This window comes from Triturus cristatus, chromosome 3_1 (genome assembly GCF_964204655.1).
Source record: "Triturus cristatus chromosome 3_1, aTriCri1.1, whole genome shotgun sequence".
NCBI classification, from domain to species: Eukaryota; Metazoa; Chordata; class Amphibia; order Caudata; family Salamandridae; genus Triturus; species Triturus cristatus.
Genome location: NC_140583.1, coordinates 1047401458 through 1047417480, shown reverse-complemented (window position 1 = coordinate 1047417480; position 16023 = coordinate 1047401458). Strand labels below are relative to the sequence as shown.

At 43.5% G+C, this 16023-nt stretch overlaps 1 protein-coding gene across 1 annotated transcript in view; it reads left to right on the top strand.

Annotated features, from left to right (window-relative positions):
• Window positions 1–16023, top strand: part of LOC146861488 (zona pellucida-like domain-containing protein 1) — a 240240-nt gene that overhangs the window by 198404 nt on the left and 25813 nt on the right. Inside the window, exon 8 of the mRNA XM_085645813.1 lies at window positions 15283–15454. Coding sequence (XP_085501939.1) covers window positions 15283–15454 — 172 coding nt within the window. The remainder of the gene's footprint in view (window positions 1–15282; window positions 15455–16023) is intronic.

Sequence of the window (16023 nt, the reverse complement as noted above, 5' to 3'; positions counted from 1 at the left end):
CTTGCGGGTGGGAGCAACGCCGGCTCCCGCAGGTGGTGGGGAACCAGCTGGGGCTGTGGGGCATTAAATTTCCTCCCCCAGAATCCAACAAAAATCTAGTGGGTGCCCTGAGTGGGCTCCAGGTCACCCACCATAACGTTTTTGTGGGAAGGGGAAGGTGCACCATAGTAGAGTTAATTTTCTCCAAGTTAATCCTCATTTTCTCTTTATTGTAGTAGATAGTAAAAAGTGGACATCAGCCAACGCGTTTCGATCCTCAGAGGGAACTTCATCAGGGCTCAAAAGGTAATGAGAAGAACAGTAAGTCTGTGCTCAAAGCCAATAGTCTCTCAAACAGAAAATTAGATCCAAATTCCTGAAACGACTGACACGAAAACATTTCTATTTTGCATTTTTCGTCCTTAATGAAGACACCCCACAATACAGGTAGAAAGTTTACCGTCCAATATCTTTGATAAGATGTGTCCATGGGTACCTCCAAGTCTGTCCTGAACAAAGTGGCCAGTCCCCGGGAAATGGGGTCTCCAGCGCTAATATTGGCCCGAGAGGGGAGCTGCGTGCCTCCCTCCCCCTTTAGTGTCTTGCCAGGCCCCGGATGATGGGGTCCACGGGACCAATATTGGCCCAGGGAGGGGGGCTATGTGCCCCTGCCCCCTTTAGTGACTGGCCTCACCCTGGAGTATGCGGACCCCAGGGCCAATATTGGCCAGGAGAGGGGAGGCTGTGCGCCACCAGTCCCCTCAGCATCTGGCCAGGCCCCGGGGTCCCCAGGCCAGTATTGGCCTGAGGAGAGAGGTTGCATGCCCCGTACCCCTGTACATACTGACTGGGCACCGGGGGATGAGGTCCCTGGGAGCCAATATTAGCCTGGGAAGGGGGGCTGCATGAACCCCTCCCCCTTAAGAATAAGGCCAGGCCTCAGGAGATGGGGTCCTCGGGGCCAGATTGGCAAAGCGAAGGGGCAGCATGTCCCTTTCCCCTTTTTAAATAAGAGGTGGTGCCCTGGGTGGACTCCAAGATGCCCACTATTTATTGGATGGGCCCCGGGTGATTGGGGTGTTCCGGGCCAATATTGGCTCTGGGACGGGGCTGTATGAAGGGGTTTGACTGCATGCGGGTGGTTGGCCACAGGCCAGGCCCTACAGCCAATGCCCTTCAATGCATGGCCAAAGGCCATGTTTAGCGGAGGTTCGATTAACGTATTTTAATTAAATATTACTTTACGTTAAAAACACTGAAATTCTCAGAAAGATAAAGGTTACAGGGACTTTATAGTTAGGAAATAACTTTGTAAAAACCTTATAAATTCACCCAAAAAACAAGGGTCACAGGGACGTTATAGTTAGGTTCACATTTTACATAAACAAAACCATAGAAATTCAGCAGTTATTGTTATCTCACGTAACTATAACAAGTGCCCTAAGATAACTATAGCTTGCACCCTCGCCATTGAATGCTAATTCCTCGTATATTACATCTCTCTGACATCTTCTTTGGCATTCTTGATAATATCAGTGCAACATTTGCTGTAAAATCATTTATGAAAAAACTGTGCGTGGCAGGGGCACGAGTTATAGTTACTTGAGATAACTGTGGCTATAACTGCTGAATTTCTATGGTTTTGTGTGTGTAAAATGTGAACCGAACTATAACGCCCCTGTACCCTGTGACTTTTTTAGTGAACATATATATTTAAGGTCACCAGAGATAGAGATTTGGGGGATTTTCCCCCATTAATAACTTTGCAAAATGTGCATTCGGTTTATTGTCCGAGTACTGAAAGTTTTGCGGTGTTTGCTCAAGGGGGTGCAAAGAACAAAGGGGGTAAAATGATTGTAAAATGAAATGCATTTTACATAGACATTTGTATTTTGCATTACTGTACGGGCCCCCGGGGGATGGGATCTCCGGGGGCCAATATTGGCTGAGGGAGCGGGCTGTATGAAGAGGTTTGGGATTGACTGCATGCAGGGGGTTGGTCACTGGCCAGGCCCTGCAGCCAGTGCCACACCATGTTATTTTGGAAAAAACAGAAAAGTAACGCAAAGCAGCACATAGCGCTGCTTTGCAGTACTTTGCATCATGGGGTGCACCAAGGTGGAGCATGGGCATTCCCATGCAACCACCTAAAGTTTCTCATGCTAAATCCAATTTACTAAGAAAAGTAGATTGGGTTTAGGGTGAGAAAACTGCACCCCTTTCACGTAAGCGCAAGGAAGGAGAAATGCTTTCATTTCTCCTTCCTTTTCCGACTTTGCATGTGTGCTGCACTGTACAGCACGTATACAAAGAGTGAAAAGGTTTGCAGCGAGTCTCAGCATAGTATTTTGTACTGGAAGAGTTAATTCCAGTACAAAACCTATGCTAGACTCTTGGAGACACCCTTGCACCATGGCGCAAAGGTGTCTCTGGCGCACGGCTGCTATTTTCAGCACTGGCACCAGTGAGAGGGGAGAAGAGTGCCTTATTTTAGTAAAGAGGGAGCTCTCCTCCTCTCTCCTTTTTATGTAGCGCAGCGCACCATCTGCAGCTGCTGCATTGCGCTACGTGAAATGTTTGTAAATCTCCCCCATAGTGTGCTAAAGGCTATTTTCAAAATTTCACAAATTTAAATATGCTGACAAAGTCCATTAAGTAACACGTAAGTTACAAAAAATTACCGCACTCCTTTAAAAAAACGCATTACCAAGCTATATATAAATTTATAAACAAAAATAGTAACCATAGAATGTTTTTGGGGAGTTCCGCGGTAGTACCTCGCTGCCCCGTATGTTTTTTAAACAAATACATATGGATATTTATAAATATTTCGCACTACCTATTACCCTTTAAGAAAGTGTCAATGGGTAGGCCAAAAATACCAAACTGAATATTTACCTACATCGGAAGGTGTAAGGCAGAACACATAAAGAGGGTACCTAAAAACAACATGCCTGCCTTTAACTTTCGTAAAGGAGTCATTAGTGAATCAGCGAATGACTTGCCATCACTATGTACCGTGGTATTACAGCAAAATACACCCACATTTAGCGAAAATACCATGGCAACAGATCTCACAAAGTTTAAATACATTAAAACGTATAAAATAGTTACACTCCTTGTCTGCACTATCCAAAATAATCATCTGGACACTATAATATGTAATCCTGCTAAATTTAAACAAAGTCCAAATGACGATTTCCACGATGCACCAGCTACAAAAGTGAATGTAAAATGCAGTGGATTAAGCACATTTTGAGACCCCCCCAACATTTACATATTACAATATATATTTTGGAGATTCAACATTGACATCTTTTTCCACACTTTAACGGTATGTCTCCTTTAATTTACACACTTCACCATACACCACTCCGTTCTATAACTGTTGACTTTACGCTCCTCTACTGTACGCTATTTGGAGTATGCTACTCCAGTTTCCTACACTACGTTATACACCACAACATTGTATGCTAATCCACTATACGTTATTCCATTGTACTCCACTGTACACCACTCCCATCTACACCACTATACTCTATGTTAATGTACTGGTCCCCAATGTATTCAATTACACTTTCATGTACGCCAGTTTACTGGACGCCCTTAAACTGTACTGCTCACAACTGTATGATATTACATTGTACGGAACTCCACTCTACATAATTTTACTATATGCTACTCCACTATTCCCCACTTGATGGTACACTACTGGAGTGTATGCTATTCCGGTGTACACTGCTCCCACTCTATAGCACTCCATTCTACTAAAATACAGTATATGCAACTGGAGTCTAGCACAATCCACTGTATGCTATTTCACTTTGCAAGACTATATTCTGCGCCCTTCCACTAAACCACACTTCAATCTACGTCACTAGACTCTACACTTCTATAATTAAACCTATTAAATTGTACAACACTACTGTACACTACTCCACTATATGCCATTCCAATGTATGTCTGAACACTTAACACCACTAAACTCAACTTTAATATACTGAACATTACTCAATTCGACAATACTGCACTGTAGCCTACTCCACTGTATGCTATTGCACTATACCCTATTACACTGTACCCCTGCAGTATATAGCTATTCCGCTTTGCACCATTGCACTGTAATGAACTCCAATGTACGTCACTCCACTTTAAGCAATTTTACTGTACAACACTCCACTGTACCACACTCCACTTTACGTAAGCCCACTGGAAACCATTTAATTGTACCCCACGCCACTGTATAGCACTCCACTGTACCCTCACTCCACTGTACACTATTTCATTCAAACACTATTTCAGTATACACTATTCCAGTATATGCCCCTACCCTGTACAACACTCCAATGTGTAGCACTCCACTGTATGCCAGTATAGGGTACACAAATGTACTCTACAATATTTACAGGACGTAACTTCACTTTATCACAATCCACCTTATGCTATACCACTGAGTTTCACTGAACTGTACGTCACTACACTCTATGCCACTCTAGTATATACCACTCTACTGTACATTACTCCACTATATGCCATTCCAATGTACGTTTGAACACTTAGCACCAATAAACTCAACTTTATTACACTGAACACTACTCAATTCTACAATACTCCACTGTAGCCTACTCCACTGTATGCTATTGCACTGTACCCTATTATACTGTACCCCTGCAGTATATGCTATTCCGCTTTGCACCATTGCACTGTAATGAACTCCAATGTACGTCACTCCTCTTTAAGCAATTTTACTTTACAACACTACACTGTACCACACTCCACTTTACATAAGCCGACTGTAAACTACTTAATTGTACCCCACTCCTCTGTATGGCACTCCACTGTACCCCCACTCCACTGTACTCTATTTCAGTAGTACACTATTTCAGTATACACTATTCCAGTTTATGCCCCTACCCTGTGCTGCACTCCAGTGTGTAGCACTCCACTGTATGCCAGTACAGGGTACACAAATGTACTCTACAATATTTACAGGACGTAACTCCACTTTACCACAATTCACTCTATGCTATACCACTGCATGCCACTGAACTGTATGTCACTATACTCTATGCCACTCCAGTATATACCACTCTATTGAATCCAAGTTCACTGTTTGCGACTCAACTGAATGCGACTCCAATCTACACCACTCCAATGTATGCCATTCCAGTGGACGCCACTCCAGTATACCTCATTCCACATTACTCCACTCTACTATACCACAATATACTGTGCCACAGTATACTTTAAAACACTATCCGCCTCTATATTGTATCAATCAATCAATCAATCAAGGTTTATAAAGCGCAGCTACTCACCCAAAGGTGTCTCAAGGCGCTGAGGGGGGAAGGGGGGCTCAGCTCCCCCATATTGTATATTGTACCACACTTCACTTTATAACACTCCATTCCACACAACTAAACTGGCCAAATATCAAAATATTTGTTACTAACATTATAAAACCATCAAAATTCACACAAAAACAAAGGTTAAAGATAATTTATAGTTAGGAAAACTTTATTTATGTTTGGTATACAAATCCAATTTAAACTACACAAACATTAGAAATTATAAAGTTATAGTTTCACACCACCTTCAAATTAATATCACTCACACACTTCTGTACACCATCTTGTCACCTCACTCACCACACTACATTAACTATAACTCGCCACTGTACAATGCACTGTGTTCTGGCAAGTAATATAATTTCAGATGTCATAAGTGTTTTTATTAATGCAATGATTTCACATGCTATAAGTTATGTTTTATCCAAGGGTATAGCTAGTGCATGAAGAATAGGCGAGTTATAGTTAATGTAATGTGACAAGTGAAGTGAAAAGACTGTGTATGGAGGTGCAAGAGTGATATTAATTTAAAGGAGGTGTGCAAGTGCAAATGGGAGTTTCAAGTATGACTTGTACTAATTTGAAAATGATGTGTAAATGATCAATTTGTCACATAAATATAACTTTTGAATTTGTAATGTTTGTGTGGTTTACGTTTTGTATGTATATTAAACATAAAGTTTTCCTTACTATTACTTAAATTTAGCAAACACAATAAGATGATGGGCAGAGTCCTGAAATGTTTCAGACACTCACCCCCAGTCACAGATCTGAGTTTACTCCATCATCTTTTCTCTGCTCGCTAAGCCACCTGTTTGGGTCCAGCCATATGCAAATCAGTCTTGATCCTGTTCCTCATGGGAAGAGTCCAGCCCGAACTGCCAGGCCTCTGGACCATGGACCGGAAACAAGCATCCTGGAACCGATTTTGGGGTTTCACCCCTCATCAACCAGGATAGCTTGAATCTGGTGGAAAGGTAAGCAAAAGACCCACGTCTGGGCATAACCTGGCCACTTAGGGTGAACACAGCAAACATAATAGGATGATGGACTGAGTGCTTCAACTTTTCAGACACTCACTCCCATTCACAGATCTGGCTTTAATTCATCATCATTCTTCCATTCACCAAGCCACCCCAGTTTGGACACAGCCATATGCAAATCAGTCTTGACCCTGTTCCTCATGGGAACAGTCCAGCCCGATCTGCCAGGCCAGGTCCTCCCCGGATCTGAAACAAGAACCCTGGGACTGGTTTTGGGGTTTCACCCCATATCAGCTAGGCTAGCTGGAATCCAGTGGCAAAGTGAGCAAGGGACCTATATCTGGTATACCTGGCCACTTAGGGCAAACATAGTGAACACAATAGGATGATTGACGGAGTGCTGAAACTCTCAGACACCCACCCCCAGTCACAGATCTAAGTTTCATCCATTATCGTTTTTCTGATCACTAAGCCACCCCAGTTTGGACCCAGCCATATGCAAATCAGTCTTGAGCCTGCTCCTCATGGGAACAGTCCAGCCAAAACTGCCAGGCCAGGTCTCCCTGGTTTGGAAACAAGCATCCTGGGACAGTTTCTGGGAGTTTTACCCCTCATCAGCCAGGGTAGCTTCAATCCAGAGGCAAAATGGGCAAGGAACCCCCATCTGGGCATAACCTGGCCACTCAGGGCAAACATAGCAAAAACAATATGATGGTGGATGAAGTGCTGCAACTTTTCAGACACTCACCCCCAGTCACAGGTCTGGGTTTAATCATCATTATTATTCTTCTCACTAAGCCACAGTAGTTTGGACCCAGACATATTCACATCAGTCTTGACCCTGTTCCTCATGGGAACATCAAGCCCAAACTGCCGGGCCAGGTCCTCCCTGACTGGAAACAAGCATCCTGGAACATATTTTGGGGTTTCACCCCTCATTAGCCAGGCTAGCTTGAATCTAGTGGCAAAGTGAGCAAGGGACCCACATCTGGACATACCCTGGCCCCTTGGGCGAACTTGGCAAACACAATACGATGATGGACGGAGTGCTGAAACTTTTCAACCACTCACCCCCAGTCACAGATCTGGCTTTAATCTATCATCGTTCTTCTGCTCACTAAGCCACTTCTATTTAACCTTTGTTTTATTTTAGCTCTGTCTCTCTCTCTCTCTCTCTCTCTCTCTGTATGTATACATATATATTCACTGAAAAAACCATAGGTTTCAGGCACGTTATTGTTAGGAATTAGCATTTTAAAAACCTTAGAAATAGGTTTCAGGGGCGTATGGTTAGCTGGACTTTTCACTCGTACAAAACTATTGAAATTCCCCCCTTATAGTTAGTTCAGCTAACTATAACTCGCGCGCCCCCAATGCACTGCTGATGACGTCACATATTACATCACTCATGACATGGTCAGTGACATCACTGATGACATCACTGATGACATCACAGACGAAGACGAAGAAAAGTGCAGGAAGAAGGATAACGTTCAGAAAGAACAAACAGAAGAGCAGAAAGAAGCCTTGTTGCAAAATCATCCTGTACTGGTGGTAACTGAGTCTGACTAACCAGTCCTAGAGCCAGTGCTATGTTAAAAGACACTCAGAATACAGTGAAAACACCTACATACACTAGGGAACACTTTGCGTTGGGGTCCCCCTGTGATTAGCATGTCCTCCTCTGTAAGCCCCTAGTATATAATAGGGCAGGGGGATTAAAACTACCTCTTAAAACGCGCCACAGGGCATGTATGCACACGTCACCTCAGGCCCCGTCCCCTCCCTTCCTCACTGTGTAAACACGCCCTGTGGCCGTTTTAAGTTGGGAGATTAAGTCCCCTTGAATCCTGAGGGTTCCTAGGGTCCACCTAGACCACTAGGTACCTCCAGTAAGTGCCATTGCAGAGGTGTAAAAAGGGGCACAGCCAGCCCCACCTCTCTGCAACGCAGAGCAGTGGCGCTTACTGGAAGCACCTGGTGGGCTAGTTGGTCCCCAGGGTCCCTCAGGATTGAAAGGGAATTATTTCCCCAACTTAAAACATGCCACAGGGCGTGTTTGCACACGCCACCTCAGGCCCCGTCCCTTCCCTTCACCACTGTGTAAGCGCCCAGTGACCGTTCTAAGTTGAGAGATTAAGTCCCCTTGAATCCTAAGGGTCCCTAGGGTCAAACTAGCCCACTAGGTACCTCCAGTAAGCGCCACAGAGCTGTTTTGCAGAGAGGTGTAAAAAGGGGAGTGGCCTCAGAACACCTGTCTGCAACGCAGCTCCCTGGCGCATACTGGAGATACCTGTTGAGCTAGTTGTCCCTCAGGGACCCCCAGTATTGAAGGGGAATTAATTCCCCAACTTACAACTGGCCAGGGTGCGTGTTTGCAGAGTGCTGCAAGGAGAGGGCGGGGCCTCCGGCGCGATGCCGGTCTTTTATTTTTTTAAGAAGGAGGGCTGTGTGGCCCCCGTTGTTTTTCTAATTTATTGGCCCTGGGGACCCCATCTCCCAGGGCCTGCCCACTAATTTTTTTATTTTTTTAAAATAATTTGGAAGGGGGCCTTGGGGCCCCCCTCCCAAGGCCTTAATCGGCCCTGGGAACCCCAACCCCAAGTGCATGGCCTTATTTTTAATAAAAATCCTTTAGGAGGGGGGCTGCGTTGCCCCCTCCTCAGGCCACTTATGGCCCCGGGGACCCCATCCCCCGGGGCCGGCCTTTGTTTTTTATTATTTTTAAAAATTATATATTTATAGAAACACCTAGGACATGCTGGACAAACCGTATGTACCTATCACCATGACGATTTGCGTGATATTAATTAAAAGGCGACTATGCATACAATTAATCCACATGGAATTTATTTACACCGCTAGTGAAGCTTTGACGTGTCTGACGCCCTACCGTGCCTAATCCCGGCGCCCCCGCCGGTGGGTACTCTCCAAGTAGACACCCTTGTTGTTTATTTATACAAACATGGGTAGCTATTGATAAGCACATTTAATACACACGCACACCAAGCCATTCGAATGGGATTCGACAAAAATTCGACCAAAACTATGCAAGAAACCCCCTCACGGGTAATAAAACACACATCCACCGCCGGATGTGTAATACTTTTTATTTTACTCTCTGGAAAGGAGACAAACCTCACTTGAGAGTCACAGCGTACTCCTGGCTGAGCCAATGCTGTGTTACACCCACCAGTGCCCGGCGAGTGCCACACACCTCTGTGTTGTATTTCACCAGCTAGTGCGTATGCTATGACACTCTCTAGCCCATGTGCACTGTAACACCACCCCGTGTATATTGCCCCATCTAACGTGCCTTCCTCGATGCCTATGTTATAACGCACAGTGCTATGCCATACATATTACAATCTGGGATCCATATCTTTGTCACAGTGCATATGCAACGGTACACTCCCCAGCACATATTTTATATTACAACTTTAGAGACTAGTTAGGTTACACAACACTGCCCTGTGCATATTACACTCCAAGGCGCATATCGCATAGCACGCGCTAGTGCCTGTGCTATCTCGCACTCTCCAATGAATCTGTTATATGCGCACAATGTATTGCATATTATATTTCAAGCACCGGTTCTTTTTATATCACACTTTTTGGTGCATAGTTTATACCATACACTATATCTAGTTTTCATTTTCAATCGTGCTCTCAGGACTATGTTCTATATAACACTGCGTTCACCTACCCTTTTCAAGGGCATTACATTTTGCGATGGGGCGTGGAGGGTCAGGGGGTGTTTCTGCCAAGTGAGCCCGGAGTCACAGTCACAAATGTCCTCTTCTTCCTGAATAAAAGTGAGATTATGCTACATACTTGTTCATATTTTAAGTAGTTCACACAGACACACAATTTAAAAACAATAAAGTTCCTAATACCCACCTTCTCTGAACAGTTAGCTTGCTGCCCCATCCACCTCCTCCCTATCCTCTGTTGTCTGAATCCATGGACTAGCCTCCTCCCTCCTGCCATACATGGTCTGATGTGCTGCCACTGCCCTCTATTTAGCATGATGTACCAGTCCACTCCTCCTGCCCTCCAGTGCCCAATTCTATGCCCCATCATTGACCTTCTGCTTAGTCCCTGTGCTTAGCTTACTGCCCCTATTCTCCTTCCCCCTGCCCTCCGATGTCTTCGTGCATGCCCCTGCTCCATCCTTTTTGCCCCCCATGTTCCATGGACCTGCCACTCCTTTCTACCCTGAGTGTTCTGTTGAGCTGCCACTCCCCTCCCACCTGCCTAGCATTGTCAGATGACTGTAACCTGTCCCTGCCACCTCCACCCTGCCTGTCCACATGCCATGCCCCTATCCCCTTCCTCCTGTCCTCCATGGTCCATTTTACTGCCACACCCTTCTGCCCTCCCTGGTCTGTTGTGCTGCAACTGCTCCTCCTGCCTGCCCCGTGCGGTCTGTTGTGAGGCCCCTTCCCCTGAACTCTCTTGTCTGTGCCCAGGTCCTGACCCTCCCTTCTATCCTCCATGGTCCTTTGTGCATTCCCCTGCACCCTCCTTCTTGCCCATCATAGCCATTGTGCTGCCACTAACCCTCCCGCTTGCCATGCATGGTCTTCTGTGCTGCCACGGCCCCTCCCACCTTCCCTGTGTGGTCAGCTAGCTGCCCCTGACCCCCTCCCACCTTCCCTCCATGGTCTGTGTGTATGCCATCATAGTCTAACTGTTGCTCTCCATGGTGTGTCTTGTTTCTAGTGCCCATCCTGCCTGACCTACATGGTCATCTTGCTGCTCCTGCCCTGCCCCCTTGCCCCCAGCCCTCTGTTTCCATGTGCAGACCCCTATTCCCTCCCTCCCGGCTTGTCTGTTCCATTGTAATGCCCCTGATCCGTCCCTCCTGCCCTTTATGGCCTGTTATGCTGCAGCTTTCTTTCCTGTCTTTCCATTATGGTCAGCTAGCTACCATTGCCTCTTTCCCCTCTGTTCTCTGTTGTCCATGTGCATGGTCCTGTCCCCTCCCTATTGCTTTCTATGGATTGTTGTACTGCACTCCCTTCCCGCATGCCCTGTGTGGTGTATTGTGCTGCTGCAAACCCTGATGCCTGCCCTGTAGGGTCAGTTTGGTGCACCTCTCCATGTCCCTCCTGTCCTCTGTTATCCGAGTCCATGTCCCTACCCCAATTCCTCCTGCCTTCCATGATCCAATGTACCATACTTGCGAACAGTTTGAACTTGGTATGAGGGAGATTTTGAAAAAAAACTGGGGTATTGATTTTCCCCTTTGAGTTACATTGAAAAAGAGGAGATTGTAGACAGGAGACAGATAAAACCCATTTGAGCTTAAAAACATTGGACGTTTCCTGGCTGAATCGGGTCTGTTGGCATGTATGGTTGTACTACTACTGCCTCTTCCTTCTGCCCACAATGGTCTATTATATTGACACAGCCTCTCTTGCCAGTCCTGTATTGTTGGTTTGTTGCCCCTGCCCCCCTTTCCACTGCCCTCCATAGTCTGTTGTGCTGCCACTGCCCTTCCTGCCTGCCCAGTGTGGTCAAATTGTTGCCTCTGCACCCTCCTACCTGCCTTCAATTTTCAGAGTCCGTGCCCCTGGCCTCTGCCTGTCAACAGTATCCTAATCAAAATTATGGTTAGTGCTATAAAAAACTAAAATGAGGACATATTTTCTGAGTTTTCAAACAGCGACAAAGCACTTTTAAATTATTTGTTATCTTTATGTTTTTTTATCCAGTTGACCACTTGATTAAACGTTGCACTTAGGGGAGAGGATGTGGTGTTACTTCCAGAGCTGCAGACTTTGCAACTGGGGAACCAGGTTGGAGTTTCTGCTTCAGCTCAACATTCTGTGATTCTGGTCAAATCACTTAATCTCCCCATGTCTACAACCAAAATGAATTTGATCTTGTGTGATGTAACCAATGCTCATGTAAAGCACTCCAATACCTAACAAGTCTGCACTATATAAAACTGCAAAAACACAAAAAATAAGTGTTTTGCACACTTCTGTCATTGGGCTACATGTGGGCTACATCTGGGTGATATTTGGGCTTCATTTGGGCTCTTTTGTCTCTGGTGGCCATCTTGGGAGACTTATTTGCTATGAAGTTTCCTAATTTCCTCATGTACTGCAGTCTCCTCAGTAGGAAATGCTTTCAGTTTTTTACTTTGGTTCCATCAAGAAGGCCTTCAGATGTGTCACACGTTTGCCATAAATTATGAATGGTAGCACTCTAGTTGCCCATTAGATCACTGTAGTAAAGCTACTGCTCACCAGGGAAGTCTGCTGCTGGTATTCAAAGTGCATATTTCAGTCTGCATGTCAGAATGTTTTAATGAAATAGAAGAGGATTTGAGAAGTCAAAATGTGCCCTAATTTTTCTTTCTGCAGCACTAATCATAATTTCTATGGAAAAATGAACCCCCTCACTTTGTTCCTTTGCAAATTAAATGTTTTAAGTGTTACCACTTTATTCCAATCAAGATGGCTTCAGGTGTGCCATACTTTTGTCATAAGTAAGACTGTTAGCGCTCTAGTTGTTCTTTAAAACACTCTGGGACATTCTGTCATTTGGCTATACTTCGGCTACATCTGGGTGACATTTGTGCTACATTTGGGCTCTTTTGTCACTGGTGGCCATCTTGGGAGACCTATTTGTTATTAAGTTTCCTAATTTCCTCATTTACTACAGTCTCCTCAGTAGGAATACTTTCATTTTTTTACTTTGATTCCATCAAGAAGGCATTCAGATGTGTCACACATTTGCCATAAATTCAGAATGTTAGCACTCTAGTTGCTCATTAAATCACTGTAGTGAAGCTACTGCTCACCAGGGAAGTCTGCTGCTGGTATTGAAAGTGCATGTTTCAGTCTGCATGTCAGAATTTTTTAATGAAATAGAAGAGGATTTGAGAAGTCACTCAAAATGTGCCCTAATTTTTCTTTCTGCAGCACTAATCATACTTTCTATGGCAAAATGAACCCCCTCATTTTGTTCCTTTTTAAATTAAATGTTTTAAGAGTTACCACTTTATTCCAATCAAGATGGCTTCAGGTGTGCCATACGTTTATCATAAGTAGGACTGTTAGCGCTCTAGTTGTTCTTTGGAACACTCTGGGAAGCTGCAGTAGAACACAAAGGAATCAACTGACAGTCTCTGCCCTTGTTGGATGTACATGTTTAAATGAGAATGTCAGACTTCATTCTCACATGACTGAGAAAGATAATGTGAATTTACAGAAAATATGCTCTCAGTTTAGCTGATAGATCACCTTCCAAACCTCTGTGGGAAAAGCATGAGAAAATAGTTTTCTCTCAAACATGATTCATGATATCCCAGCAAAAGGCTTTTTCACATGGTAAAATCACCTTAGAACATACCTCAACTCCTAAAATGAGTATGGTACCATCAACAAATGATTTATAATGTAACTAACGTCTTAAAACCTGTTAACTGCAATGCTTTTTAATGAGGTGCTATCATGTATATTGGTCCCAAGATGGCTGCCAACACTTCTTGGATGAAGTGCTGACAGCCAATCAGATCTCACGATGAGATGTGTGGTTAGGCTCCGCCCAGAAATATATGTGATTTTACTTTTGATTTTCTCAAGAACTACTGAACAGATTTACACCAAGGTCTACCTTTCTGCCAAATTTGGTGTAATTCCGTTCAGCAGTTCGGGCTGTAGCTGCGGCTAAAGGTCCTATGGGAAATTGTATGCGGAAAAACTTTTGTGACCCCCCTTTTTTCTCAGCCCCCGCTACACAAATCATCCCGAGACTTTCAGGATAGGAGCGGACCTTTGCTGGGCAAAAGTTTTGAAAATTTTGCGAAGATTCGTCAACGGGCGCCAAAGTTATTCCAAATAGAATGTTGCGGATTTCCTATGGAAAATAGGTCCTGACTATAACTACCTACTGGCGACCGCCAGTATCTTATATATATATATATATATATATATATATATATATATATATATATATATATATATATATATATATATATCAAAACAAAACCCTTTCAGGCATAGAGTGATGAATAAATCTTGCAAAATAGAAGCAGAGAGCTCTGGCTAGTTCTCAAGTTTAGTTGGAGAGCAGCTTCTGTTTAGAACACCCTCAACACCAGCGACACTCTCAATTTGCTAACCTCAACCATCTGCCTTTCTATCAAAGCCTTTATGCATAGGATTAGCACTGTGCCATCCACTCTGACATATAGATATGTTCACTGAAAAACAAAACTCAGAGTGAAAATATAGTTATTGTTAGAAATGTTATTACATTTTGACTGGGGTGTGAGCCTTGATCAAGCAGCACCTACAGTCCTAGTAAGGTTAAGGACCAAGCAAACCCCAAATTAACTTGTGCTTCCCCTCTGGTAGCTCACCATGAGGATCCCACACCAGTTTAGAGAAATAAACCTGACTTTAAAAAAATAATACAAGACCAAAATGACAAAAATCCAATCATTATAACTGGAGATATGAAGAGTTAGGTTATATGCTAAGACCTTAATTAATGTTTACACCACCCCCTCCAAAGAAATTCACTGAAAACAACACAACCTAAAGTGATGTTACAGTTAGGTAGTAACACGACAACAGCTAACATTAAAAAAAGAAAAGACCACTGAAATATGCCACTTATAGTTTAGTGGACTAACTATAATGTCCTCATCATGCGCTGCTTAAGACATCACTTATTATATATTATATATATATATATATAAATATATTTATGTGTGTGTGTGTGTATATATATCTGTGATACATATATATAAACACACACACACACACACACACACATATATATATATACACACACACATACACACATCACAGGGGGACACAGAGGGCAGAGGTAAGACTTGTTGATGGAAAGTTGTGCTGGATTGTTTCAAGGTCTCATTCTCAAACAGTCTGATCAAATGATGTGTATTTCTTTCACAATAAACATTTTGAATAATCTTAATTTTTCAGCTGCTATATCCAAGACAGGACTGAAGTATTTTCAAACGGCGACAGTAAGCGTGCTCAATTTAGTTTTGAGACTTTCCGATTCATAAAGTACATAAACCAGCAGCCTTGCACCATCTTCCTGCATTGCATCACCAGATTATGTCAACCTGACCAGTGCGCACAGTTTCTTCAGGTATAGTATAGCAACTCAACTGGAATTCCTTTATTGATGAATTTTAAGAATTAATTGCTGGAAGGGTGGATTTTCATACTTCAATAGTTAATTTTAGTTACATTTGAATTGAAATTTGGCATTCAGAAACATTTGCAAATTTCTATTGATCCATCACTGTTAATGACCTCCAATCAGTGTTAGAAAAATCAAGGAAATAATAGAAAAAGAGACTCCTAGCATTAAGAACCCTGAATTGTGGACGTTGTGGATATTTTTGCCATGTATAAGGCCAGTTATAAGAGCTGTCTTGAGTGAGTTCCCTTTATGATATCTACTACATATCGACAGACCAGAATAAGGTATTTCTACTCTGTTCACAGTAGACGGCATACGTGCATTTAATAATTCATTAATTGAATGCTGACCAGCCCTTTACTGACCTTATGAGAAAGTGATCCTTTTTTCCGTGATTACTCCCATTTTCTTTTACTGATACTGGTGGTTACCGACTCTGAATGTGATCTTGGCTCTACTAAATAGGCCCAGGGCCAGTGCTCTGTTTAATAGGTATCTAGTAATTGGTGTAT